At 36.9% G+C, this 14,093-nt stretch overlaps 1 protein-coding gene across 2 annotated transcripts in view; it reads right to left on the bottom strand.

Moving 5' to 3' along the window:
• The window catches only part of LOC148821273 (protocadherin-1-like), a 174,087-nt gene that overhangs the window by 59,325 nt on the left and 100,669 nt on the right, over positions 1-14,093 (bottom strand). For both annotated transcript variants that reach the window (XM_088932056.1, XM_088932058.1), the window contains exon 4: positions 8,978-9,197. In XM_088932056.1, the coding sequence (XP_088788182.1) occupies positions 8,978-9,197 (220 nt within the window). The remainder of the gene's footprint in view (positions 1-8,977; positions 9,198-14,093) is intronic.

Below are 14,093 nucleotides of genomic sequence, written 5' to 3'. Positions count from 1 at the left end.
TTCGTTTCATCAGCATTTCCCTATATTTCATGTGAAATGTCAATTCCCATGAAAGTACTCAAGCTGCTTTTTGAGTTGTGTCACACATTTTCATCCCACTCATGCACACACATTGCTGACTCACGTGAGAAAAACGACTCATGTAAACTGATCTAGTGTTCTTAAAAGTGGTACTGCAGAGTCAAGGTTATGTTTCCTTAATGATTATTCACAATGGGTCACTTCTTCAGCTCAAAAGGAACAAGTTAGCCAACCCTATTACAGCAAACAGGAATAAGGAGCATGCGGAGGACCATGAATACTTGTTGGACACACTTTGTTGTTACTCAATGTGTGGCCAATTTTATTTCAGCTTTTGAGCTTCTGCTGTATGGTCTGCTTTGTGCTAGGGGCAGGCTACATTCCAACAGGATCAAGTACTCAAGCTGAAATTTAAATGACGCTTTACTGCTGAATTTCCAGTGGAACCGAAATTAAGTGTTGTAGATGCTTCTCTTTGTTTCACAGCTCCTAGAAGTGGCTTAGATTCACATTTATGTGGCTAAAATTAGCTAAAAGATAAATACCATACACTGGTATCCATCTTATGAAACTTAGTTGGGTGTGACCAGCAGACAAACCCCTGTAAAGACTGCATTCCTGCTGCCACTAAGCCATGAGAAATGCAGAACTCAGCACAATCACTCCCATTGTACATCACACAGCAGTTTTGCCTGCAGCAGGACAATTTACTGCTGTAACTTTGAGGGAGGCTGGAACAGACCAGGGGTCTTTACTCACCAAGACAGGAGTGCAGCAAGGTATTGCCGATAAGGGGAAATAAACAACAGTAGAAGGCTAAATAAATTCCCTTCCAGACCTGGGAGAGACAGTGGGAGTCAACATCCTCCTAAGAATAGTCAGTAAATACTCTGCATGAGTGCTTCCAAAGCAAAATGAACCATGCATATATAAAACATTTATGTGGGTGCTACACTTCCTGGTGGATGAGGTGGGTCCTCACCTGTATGTGAATTGCTTTGGGATACCATGGAATGAATACAAATACTAAAAAATATTATTAATTATTATTACTATTTTGACCACCTTAGTGTAAGTAAATGTTAGGAAGGCATGGCTTTCAGGTTTATTTAATTAGATCTGTAATGTTTAAAATTTATTTCGCTAGACATTTATTTCAATGTACCGAAATAAGCCAGAAGATGAACCTATGTGCTCTTGCTTTATAGCTGGATGAAGCTATTACATTTATTTATGTTTTTGAGAAGGTTAAGGGGCAGTTTGGTCTAGCAAAACAGCAAAACAGGCTCTCCAGGTTAAGGTAACAAAGATGCTAACATTTAATCAAAATAACCAGCAGAAACGTTTTCTGAAGTAAAAAGAAATTACTGCAAACACAAAAGAACTGAGCCTTGCTATGAGAAGACGCAATGTTCAAAGGTAGGGTTGTTTTTCAAGGCAGCACAGTGCCATGGCTCATTCCTGCATCAGCAAAATGAACCAGAAGGTCATCCTTTCCAGCAGACACTTGATCAGCCATCAGTCAGCTCAAAGGATTGGGTTACACCACGTCACCAAGCTTAGCTGTTTTAGCACAAGTATCTTAAAGCCTGCCAAGCAGAATTCACTATTTGGAAGGAAAAGGCAGCACTTAAACCCACATACTTTTCCCTGATGTCTGTGCATTTTTATCAGCTAATTAAGGAGGTGCATGCACACTGAAGATAGTTATTTTCAAGAATGTCCTCCCTTCATAAATATAAGATGTTTACGATATGCTGCCAGTGAAACACTTAGTGCAATATAAAGATGATAATGGATGTTAGGCAGTAAACATGCTCTTTAAAAATAAAATTACATGTTTTGTGTGCACTGCACCTACTGACAAGCAAAAGTATTGTTAAAAAAATGAAGTACTGCAAAAATGTTACAATGAAGGCCAGGATTTGTGTTTTATTTCTACTCAACTATAAAGAACTTTGTTACCCAGTATTCTAACTCCCAATCCCTCATAACTGAAGTATTATAAGTAAGGACAATAACATGTACAAAACAAGCCTTTATCCTTTTTCCTTGAGAGCTCCAGATAGTGGGCAAAAAATGGAAATATCTGGGTAAATGAGATGTAAAATTAGAAGGCAAGGGCAATGCTAATCACTGCTTAATAGTTCCGAGTGATCATCTTCACACTATGTTGCAGCATTTCTTTCCTGCTGGGATGGGTGTCTTCTAAGCTGTTAATGCCCACTTACAAAGAGCATCTGTAGTTGCCCAGTGGTTTGATGGATACATCAAACAGCCACCAGATCTGAAACCAGCTGAGCATTTATGGGATATTCTGGAATGACACCAGAGATAGCCTTTTCCACCTCCATCAACTAGGAGTGAGTTGACTGACTTTCTCATGAAAGAATGGTGCAACATCCCATCTGCAGAATTCCAGCTGATGGCAGACACTATGCCACAGTGCACACAGACTGTACGGGCTCCACATGGTGGCCCAGTGCCCCATTAAATGACTTTACATTGGTGTTTTAATTGTTATGTTCACTACCTGTATATACTATTTTAAATTATCATAATTTATTATGCACAGAATAATTAGAAATATTAATGTGCTTATTAATATTTAATAATGTTAATATAATATAATATTAATGCCATGGAGGGTAAAATGTAGTTGAACATAGTTAACTAGATTGATGCAAAAGGAGGGACTATCTCTAATATAAAAGATTCGAAAAAGCAAATGAATAGTTTTTTTAAGTCTTAGCAGATGTATAGTTGTATTTCAAAAGACTCCTGCAGCACTTTTTACAATATGGATTAACAGCTTATTTGGCATGCGGCTGCATTTCCAATGATCTTCTTAATGGCCAGCAGACTTAATGATCACCGCATTGTAGGCTGCTGCAATAAGTTGTGATGCATACTGATATGTGATCGATTTTTTTTATTTTCTGCCGGTTACCTGTTGAGAAGCAGAAAAACACTTCCCTTTGCAGAGACAAAACTCTATACTCTTCGAGGGGCATTTCCAAAGGGATTCTGTGCCTGCTCTCTGCTACCCTGACAGCTGCAAGGAACCAGGCACTGACCCAGCGCCAGAAACCATCATTGGTATTCATTTTAACGAGAATCTAGAGCCACCCCCCGAGAGGTTCATAAAAGAGTTGGGGTAGGGGGGGAGCATAAGGAATATGGAAGCACAAAGCATTTGCATTGCCTTCTCCTGCAGCGCAAGCAAAGAACATGTCTGTCTTAGCACTGCTGAAGCAGAACCAAGCTTCTACTGCTTTATTTTTGCGTTTTTTTTTTCTGAAGATGTAAAAAAATTGATTGTGATGTAAGCCTGTAGTAATTGGTATTCACACAAGAGGCAGTGTTCTATTAACCACTGTGTCTACTCAGAAGAGTATTCTATTCCCAGTCCAGGTGAGAACTTATCTTTTTTGATCAGCATCTAACTATGTACTGTTAGACTTTGACGTTTTCTTTTGCACAAAGAAAAAGGAGCAGACAAAGTCTGGAAAGGCTGAGACCCCTCAATGCAGATTTTAAAACCAGCAAACAAAAAAAAAGTAATAGGTAAATACTGTATGTGCATTTTATTCGAGACATTTATTTCATTCACATTTCTTCAGCACTGAAATACACAATTTGTTCTGTGAGATTCTGTGAAAAATCAGATCCCAGAAGACAACAGCTCAACAGGAAGTGGACGTGTGAAGCAAATTAGCATTACACAATGCTAGAAAAATAGTCCATTACACAGGCATTGTGTCTAGAAGGGATTCACTTCATTTCCTCCCATTCAGTTTGAAATATGTTTTTAGAAGGTACATTGTGCTGGAAATAACTAGGAAACATCAGTAGCGATCTGTCCTCTGCTGATGTTTTTTAGTACAGGTTTAAAATGACCAGCTGTTATTTAATGAAACAAGTTCACTAAACCCAAGTTTTGATTTTAACCAGCAAAGGGTGTATTGTTAGAGATGGAAAATCCCAATTGAAAGTTCCTATTTCATCATTTGAATACTGAGGGGTCTGTTTTCCATAATGTTTTTAATTTGGAAAACAGGCTATACAAACCTGCCAATTACACATTTTGTGAAGCTATAGTCTCGTAAAATGGCACCATACTTGATATTTAAACAGCCGTTTTTCTTAACAAAATGAGAAATGCACTGCGACAATAGCACAGATGTTCTGTGTTCATTTGTTTTGTTTTTCCATTTGCCAAAATCATTATGAGAACCCATGCCAACCCTGCAGAAATACAGATCTTACTTCAGGGAAAACTTGTAGGAGGTGGTACTAGTTTAGTTTTTCACTTATGTTCAGAAGACAATCTACAAGCAAGAAGTTTCAAATATGCTTTGCAATAACTACATATGCAAAACACTGCAAAGCCCCCAGTTAGTGATTTGCACAAACCATAAATATGTACTACATTATATAAAGAGATTATTTACAAAAACAGATTTGAAAATCATGATTGTTGGCTAAAAAGCTTCTTCTTCAAAGTCCTTCTTTGAGATCCTTCTTTTTCTTCCACAAAAAGGGATCTGTGACGTATAATTCAATTTTAGATTTTTAGTTTACACTAAAACTGCCAAGAAAACAACCATTGTTATTAAGCAGGCTTCGTAGGTGTGGAGTCCTATGTGAATGTTCAGCACAATAAATTTAGAAGGCTTAATCTTGACAACAGAGATTGTTTCAGTGCCTCATAATCATCTATAAATGTACTCTACACAGAGCGCAAGGTTATTTATGATGCCTTTTTCTTACAACTTACAAGAGCAATTAACCAATGCAATCTGCAGGAAGATACCACATCTCAATATTTAAAATATTTGGAAAGTAATAATAAGCAGAGCTACAGCTTTCTTTTTTCAGCATTGGAGTAACTTATCATTATCTTTTTTTCAACTACCAAGAGTTTAATACATATTGTTCTAACTCCCATATAAATGTCTTGGTTGTTTTTGCCAAGGAGCACTAATGATCATAGGCAGGTGTCATAGAATTAAGCATTCAAGATATTACAGTAAAATGGAGTAAATTGCGTACATCCTAAGACACCTTGATAAAATCAGCAGACTGACTGAAAGGAACTGCAGATTAAGATGCAATGCTAAACTCATGAAAATACAAGCTTCCACACACAAGGCCATGTATTTCATTTGCCACAACAAGCCGTAATGATTAACATACAGTACATACTGTACGGGGTCAGGCTTGCACCTTATTCAGGGACAATGCTAAAAAAGATAAATACAAGGATGACTTTATATTTCTTTTTATTATAATTAAATGTATATTTTATTGCTATATATTTTCATCTACACCTCTCTCTAGCCAAACAGCTAGACTTTCAAAATGTGCCCAGCCATCTGAAAACGTTATCCTTCGCAGTCAATGATGAAAGGTGAGGGCTGAATTCCTAGTATTTTGCAAAGCGGACCCCAAAACAGGATGACACCAAGGGGATTGGGAATACTAATAACTATATCACATCCCATTACAGTTCACAAACCCTATTTTCTTAAAAATGTTCTTTACCACAATTTAAAGTGAGCGTTCTTCGGAGTTTGAAGCTTTTTTGCTCTTCTCCCCTTAATCGCCACTAAGTGAGCCCAGATACACCCAACTTTAAGTGCCAATTGCTGAATGACTGAATGGTGATATGCAAATAAACATATTTCAGTGTCACATTACTTTAAATGGAAAAGCATGTACATTCTAGGATGAGTTGCTCCCTGCCTTTTATTTTTTGTAATGCTTTTCACATGCTTCCGCACACAATGTGCTATAATTACATTATATCAAGATGCATTATGTCTTGCGGGCTGCATCGGCCTATTTGGATGAAAAACAGAACACTCATCATTCATAAACTGAAGTTACCAATTGCTCAACAGTACCATGTGACCTTTCTTGATTTAAGTAGCTGCCTAAATAACAGGGCCTGCATTGGAAAACTAAACTGATCCATTTCTATTATGTGCAGGAAATTGGGCAATTAGGGAAGGGAAAAGGGTGTCTGGAGGAAGAACTGAGATCTGCCACAAGGAGGATCATATGCAGGACTAATGGAATTACACTCCATTATCTGGGAAGCTTTATTCAATTTAAAGGGAAGGGAAAAAAAAAAGAAAAAAGAAAAAACAGAAAAAGGCTCAAGTTTTGTTCCACAATTCTGAATTGTTCTGTCTGTAATGAGCTCTTAATCTTAATGTAACTGGAATAATCTCATAACTACCTCCTGATTGACTTCATGACTGAATTCAATTAGGTGCTTTGGTCTCTGTTTTTTCCCTGTTTTAATGATTAGCATCCTTAGCCAGCACTGTGAGACTGTGTTTTCTGACACCCAGCTGATTTATAACTGCTGTATGCACCACTCTCATTATGAGGCTCTCTTTTCCAACACTGGCATAATATAAAGCTCCTTTGCTCTTCAATCGCACTGTAATGGTCTGTGATTTAAGACTGGTAGTTACGTAAGACTGCAGTAACCACCCATCCTTCAAAAGAAGCCTCTTTCAGAGGTTCCTTGCTGGAAACAATATGCTCCCAGATTTATGAGCATGCAGGGATGCTTAGTAAGAGAAACCAGAGTAAGAGTAGGGGTGTTGATCAACTTCTGAGATCTAATGGGATCAGGTTTCAAGGTGCTAATGCTGCTGTGTGCAATCAACAACAACTACTACAGTAACCACCACATGACAGGTCAGGTAGAGACGTGAGAAACTAGAGGGGGAAGTTTAGATTGATCAAATGGTATAAAACCAGAGTGGAATTTAACCACAAAGTAGTATTGAGCACCTCTGCTCTTAAAAACTGTACCATGAGACCTTTAATAACCATGTAGTCAGGACTTCACTTTAATGGAAAGGATAGTAACTCCTTCAGCAGTCTCCATGTTCACCATACTCAGGTATTGGTTTTGCAAATTTTGGTCCAGTGGAAACAGTGCCACCTACTGGCTCACTCACACCACTTACAACAGCAACTTCTCCCCGGAGATTTCACAACCCAGTACTGCCAGGCCCATCCTTGTTTAACCTAGAGATCCTAGAAGATCAGGCTAGAAGGTGGTAATGCTGCTGTCAGTAAATATTACTAACATTGCAACAAATTACCCACATGAAAATGTCTCAACACTGGTGAACAAGTGAGCTGTCTACACAGAAATTCCATAGTGAGACCAGATAAGAAAAAGATTAGTAAATGTCTGAATGTGCAATAAACTCCTAGGATTACTGAAAGAAAGGAAAGCTAATTTACAAAAACAATGTTTTATTCTTCCACAGAAAAAGGCCCAACTCCATCAACATCAATTTAGCATGTGGGCTCTGTATACCTCACACCCACACCACCACTTCCTAAGGAAATACCTGCAGGCAAATGAGTTCAGCCGCTGTGTGGAAGAACTCCCCCTAACTGCGACCTCCTTCCTACACACAAGGGACTGTGTATGATCCGTAGGAATCAAAGGAAGAACACAAGTATTTTTTTCCTCCAGATGGAGGAATTGGCCCCAGGCTACACAGTGCGAGTACAGTAATTGTCTTTACAGATGCCATACGTGAGATCTATACAAAACAACTGATATGGAGCAGTTTCAGGGTTTTTCTTCGCTTCTCATCCTGATTGGAAGGGACAATCTTAGCATTTAGTTGGATTTTCAGATCTGATTAGATCCTTGCTGCTCTATTGTTCTTTCTCCTTTTTATACATTACATATTTCTTTTTCTCCACGTCAGTACACAAAAGCTAAACCAAAATAATGGAAGAAAATCAGGACAAAAAGTATCATGTATTTTTATTTCTGAAAGATTATCACAGTTTAAATCAAAAGGTTAATATCCCTATACATTTCTTTGAGGATACTGTTTGCCATTTTCACTTTTTAAAAAAAAATCCTAAAAAACTTACATATTCTAGGAACAAGTAAGATCTTTCGAAACACAGCAAAAATAACCATGACCAAGCAATCCTACTGGCAGTATTTTGGAACTTTCCACTCCTTGAACTGCTTCCATAACATTCCTTGTGTTCAGCTACAGTACCTAACTAAAGTTATGCATTGCTGTTTGCACAGACGTCAATACACAGGGATTAATTTGTCTACATGCTTCATTAATTCCAAGTTTTAATTTGTGTACTTCTGTGGCAATATCATTAAGACTTAAAAATGTGATTGGATGCTTTTTAGCACTGTTGAGCAATACTGAAAGCTATAAACAATCGCACAGCACCCACACGGATCACTGTGAACACAATGAGTTTCAACCAAGCTTGAAAGACAGCTTCTTCTGTAAAATAACCCCTCACACCTAGTTCTGCTTGTGAGGCAGATCAGAAGATATTTAATTAAGGATGAATTATGAGTCTAATTAAAGGATCTTTAAGCAAAATCACAAAAGAAAAATCTCCTTTTATCTTTTTTTTTCTTTATACCAGTGTTACATTTTTGTCTAGCTTTCAGAGGTATACCACTCATTGTTCATCAAAATGTGAGAGCAGAATAAGTGTATTTAAATAGGAATAGGAACTCTACAAAGCTTTAACCACTCCATTTTTTTTACACTTAAGGATGATTAGTTAGTCTAATTAAATGATTGTCAAAGTAACCGAGCAAAATCTGCTTTGGCTCATTGTTTTAATGTCATTACTACTCTTTTTATCTTGCTATCAGAGGTTTATCACTTATAATTCTTCAGAACCTGAGTGCCGAAGAGATGAATTTGAATAAGAAGCGCCTCTATAAAAGGTTCCCCTTCTCCTTGTTTGTTCTCAGTGAAAATATTTTTAATAAGCACATCTTTAATCTTACTCAAATTAATTAATGCTCAATACTAGAGTGACTATTGCTGCTACACTACATACTGCACTAAGCAATGTACGTGTCCGGCTCTAACTATGATATAAGGTGGCACACTTGAGTTGAAAATGTTGACCTTACCGTTTTCAGGGTGCTCCATTTCGCCAATACTGCCATCAGGGGTGGTTCTCTCATAGTGGTCCTCTGGGAGAGCCAGTGGTCCAATCCGAGGCCCTGAGGAGGACTTGCTGCTTGGAGTCTCCGATTCCTCCAACCCGCTGTCATAGTAATTGTGCTGGGAGGGATCCTGGAGATCCTGAGCTTGATTGGCTGTAGAGAAGGTCACTCGTCGATGAGGCAGCTGTATGAAAAGAAAGAGGGAAACAAGCAGAGTTTTTAAAACAAATTTCTAATGAAAACACCATTAATTAGTATCATATAGATACAAATAGAAATACCTTGTCCATAATGAGACACATTATAAAGCCATCCAAACATTTTATGTCATCACAATACTAAAGATTTGCTTTGTCATATCTTTATTGAAAAAGCCTTTAACATTAGTACCTTTACAGGCAAGGCACACAGTACAGTTAATTAAACTTGTCTCAGGCTACACCAGCAAGAAACAAAGATATATGTATTTTTTCTCCACTTGTTATTTTTTCTGTCCCAAGAGAAATGGTGAACAGACTAGAGAGGACTCTCAATCACTATTGAAGGAGACAGGAAACAAATTGGTGGCTGAAAGACAAGAAAATGCTGTCAACAATCAGCATTCACCAGGCCCTGTTTAATTTTAATAGCTGCCTTAAAAACTTAGAAACTTACTGAAGCTCTGACAAAAAAAAAAGCCAATTCAACTTTCTCACTCTGCTCACCAAGCGTGGTGTATCAATAATGCAAGAGTTTGCTTCAACAAAGTGTATTTCTCTCATTTGTTTTTCTTCTACATGGTAAATGGATTCATTTTAACAGATGAATTAAAGCCATTAGACATAGGTGTTATCTGTTCAAGTGAAGATCTAGGTAGTTATAGCAATTCTATTTTTATGATCTTTGAAACAAACTTTCTGGGGTGGCTTAATTTACTTTATGAACCACTTTTTTCAAAATATTTTCACTTGAGCAGCTCGTGTAAACTAAAGTAACCTTCAACATAAGCTGTCTCCGACTGTTTTTTTTAAACTGGTCTTCTTAGTGTTGCTTTAGCAAAATAGGGAAAAACAATTTGAAAACAATGATAACTACAGCTTTATCTTCTCCAAATGCATGACAACTCACACTTCTATTGATCATTGAATATCAATATACTGAAATGCAGTGCAGTATAATGTTTTAGTGTTATGTAAAGTGGTATATTCTTTTGTTCCATAAGAACTTACAGTACCAAATTGAACATTTGCAGACGAGAGTACCTAATGCTTGCTAAAATAACCTTTAAATATAAATGAATAAGAAAATTAAAATAAGGTACAAGTTTAATTTATAATTTTTAATGAGACACAGCATGGAAACAAATGCTTTGTGTTGTACAACATGCTTAATGCCAAAGCACTTCAGAGTGCTTTACAGAATTACAAAGACATAGGATCCTTGAGTACAATGCAGTCAAGTTACAAACCAGGAACAAAAAGCAACATAATTATACCTGCAAAGCCAGAAGAACTGCAATTACAAGTTCCTAAAAGTACAGGAAACAGGCAATAATGTAGGCCTTTTAAGCTGAACTTAAAGAAAAATACAACATTTTAGGAAATCTTCACTTTTTGGGGAAATATAAATAAATATGATCAACCAAGTAGAGAAAAATATAAAGCACAAACAAATCTGGGCTAGAATACTTTTTGAAAATAAAGTATGGTTTCAAAAGAGAAATTGTCTTTAAGATTCTAAAAAGGAAGTCTTAAGCCATTCTGGTGCATTTATTATCAAACTGACATCTGAAAACTACACATGATCCAAAGAAGATGTGGAAAAGATGTATGCTAGGAAGAACAAGGGCATCATTATGGGACTCAAGATGATAAAATAGCAATGGGCAGCAGATACGGAAGACGTTACTGTTGGACCAAGGAAATACTAGTTAGACACAGTAGACGACACAAAAACAACCATTAGAAAACCTATAAGACTGTAAAGAGAAATCAAGTCATTTGCTTGCACAATGGATACGTTTAACCCCACAATTTGTGGAAGACATGTGAAGGACTTTCTTTCATTGGCCGAGATGTTTTCTTCATTATGATGAAACCTGAAAAGGGGCTTACTCTGTATTAAACTGGCTTAATAGAAACCTTTCAGAAGTCCCTGCTACACTTTTTTTGTATGAACACATCAACAGAGAATACAGGGCTCATCAAGTGAATTTCTATAAAAAGAATCAAACAAAAGACTGTTCAAAACTATTCCTGTGTTTACTGGTAAAGGAGATTGCACGTCAAGACTCTTCTGTGCCGACTAAAGCTAAAACAACACTGAAGGCATGCATATCCTTAGTATCCTACGATACATATCCTACGTAGGTCAGCTTATTCACAGATTTAAATATCCATGCAAATATCTGAGATTTGGTTGTTCTAGCAAAAAAAGAAGAAAATGTTAGGTATGCTTTCACCTGGGGACCTGTTTGCATCAAGTTAGTAAAATCTGGCTTACTGTTTTTCAATATGTTAACCCAGCATGTAAAATAATCTTACAAAGTATTGCCATTTTTTGCCATTTCATTTGTACTCATTTGTTGTTTTCGTTTTTGCCAAATCGGATGGAGGTCTAACTGATGCCTGATGAAGGGAGGGATTGGGAATGAGAAGCTGGCACAGGCCAAGAACTGGATTGATTTTAAATGCTCTTGGTTCAAATAGAGATAGCAGAGATAATTAGACAGCTGTCTCAAACTAATCACAGGAGGGGGCAAGTGGGTGGAGAACCTGCAAGACAAATAGATACCTTCCATCTCATTAAGAGATTAAGTATGCCACTAATGGTATATGGGGTCAGATGTTTGTTTGATCCCTTTCTGATAGTCTGTCGCCCCCTCATCATCCTGTCATACCCTTTACAATTAGACAGTGACCTCAAGACTCTTGAGCAACTTTTCAATGAGCTCTGATGCACTTTTCTCTCTTCTTTCCAGATCAGACACTCTGAAAGACATGCGGCACACATCTGAACACTCTAATTTAGAAATAAAAATGGACTCAGGCTTTTTGGACAATTCTTTGCTTTGCAATCACTTAAAAAATGTCAAAGGCACTACCGGTTAATTTTGAAAAACAAAGCACATACTGTAGATGTTGCAGCAGAGGAAAACAACAACTCCTAAGAAAAGCAACGAGCACCTGTTGAAAAATTGGTGTCCCTGTAGGTAGCCTAATATTTTTGGAGCAGCAAAAAAAATTAAGCAGAACTTTTGTAAAGATAAATCTCAATTTATGTGAAAAGACACTGATACACATTGTTTTATAAAAAAAAGTGCATCTCCACTTATTAGGCCAGTGAGTATTCCGATTGTACATTCTCATTTCACAGTTATAACACTGCAAGAGCTTGCTGTAATGTAAAAGAACAGTGGCCTTTGTTAAGCTTTGCAATGACCTTAACTGAAATCCAGTTCAGATTATTTAAATTGGATTTGAATGTGTCTTCAGAACACACATATTAAAAACATATGAAAATTTTGTTGATTTTTCTTGTTCCCTGTGAATAGCCATGAGAGAAATGTTTACTCCTAATGAAGAATGAATGGTGTGCTCACAATGGCCTGAGACAGAGACTGATTTTCTACCATTTACCAAGACAAAGGCTTGTCTGAATAATCAGCTATCTGGTTGACAGTATTTGTGTATCAAAACATATGAAAGAGATCACTAGTACCCATTTGAAAAATTGCTAGTACCTAGGATACATAAGCACCAGGAATATTAGGACTAACCACTCCTGAAATAGAATCATTCAGAGACAACGTCATTTGCTTCCACCAGAATAAAATTAAGGTAGCCATCTTGACTACAGAGTCTTAAATCTAATTGAAAAAAAAACATTTTATGATGACGATCTATCCCGTGTCTAGAATTTCCATTATCTACCCCACTGGCACACCTTTGACATTAGACCAAGATAGACTGAGGCAATAATACATCAAGTGTTTGAATTATGCTGAAAAATATAGCAATTTTATTTATGGTTGAATGCAAAAAATCATAGTCAATAACTTTTTTAGACTAATCTCTTAAATTTACAATAAAGAACATCCCAGTGACTGCATTCATTCCCCTCGGATACTTTACTGAAATGAAGTCTGACAATAGAATGAGAAGCTATGAATGGTACCTTTCCTATTGTTCGCACTCTGCCAGGAATCTTTTTTGTTCCTAAGGAAACAAGCTATAAAAATAACAAACTGACAAAAAATGTAAAACTGACAAAAGTGTAGAACTGACAAACACTTGTTTAAATCAATTCATACTTTTGGATACTATTTACAAAATTTTAGAATTTTAAACATAAATAGGGAGATGTATTTCTCTTGTAATGGTGATAATGAAGATACAATTCCCCAAAGGCTATTTAATAGAAAAGGTGACAACAGCAATTGCCATCTTTTCCCTCCTTCTTAAGGAAAACACAGAGGTAAGGCAACAGACTGCATTTTCTCTGTGTTCCGGATTAGCATGCGTTGTGTAATCAATGTACCCCAAGCATAATTGCTAAAGGTGAATCCTGTGTCTTTTTATTTTTTTATTTTTTCTGCCAGAAAACTGAAGTTCTTCTGACTGTCAATATTCAAAATTGGAAATGCAATTGAACATCGGGTGTTTAAACAACCAGAAAAGAACATTGTTCTGATGAGCATGAAATAAAAATAAATTGTAGGCATTATCCCCTTATTTTCTCAACAGTTTCCAAATTAGCTCATCTAATTAAATCTGAAAAACAAGGCCTAGCATGCTTGCTTTCCATATTAAGCAGATCCTATGGTCGTTTGGGAGTGAGATCTCGATTTAATATGTGAAATGAATTAATTGTCCCTCAGTATCTGCATCTGGGGTGACATATGGAGGAAATGGACTCCATTACTCCTCCAGAGAGACTGCAAAACCCTTTATCAGTATCATGAGTATGAACAACTAAAGCATTGAAACCCAGGTAATTTCTGCAATGCAAAGCCATTCCTTTGTCTCCATTTGTACTGTGGTAGACGTTTGACTAACTAGAAGACATTGGCTGAGTTCAGAGGAGTGCTCCTGTTAGGACA

The sequence above is a fragment of the Atractosteus spatula genome, chromosome 14 (genome assembly GCF_055471065.1).
Source record: "Atractosteus spatula isolate fAtrSpa1 chromosome 14, fAtrSpa1.hap1, whole genome shotgun sequence".
Classification (NCBI taxonomy): Eukaryota; Metazoa; Chordata; class Actinopteri; order Semionotiformes; family Lepisosteidae; genus Atractosteus; species Atractosteus spatula.
This window is presented reverse-complemented; position numbering and strand designations above follow the sequence as displayed.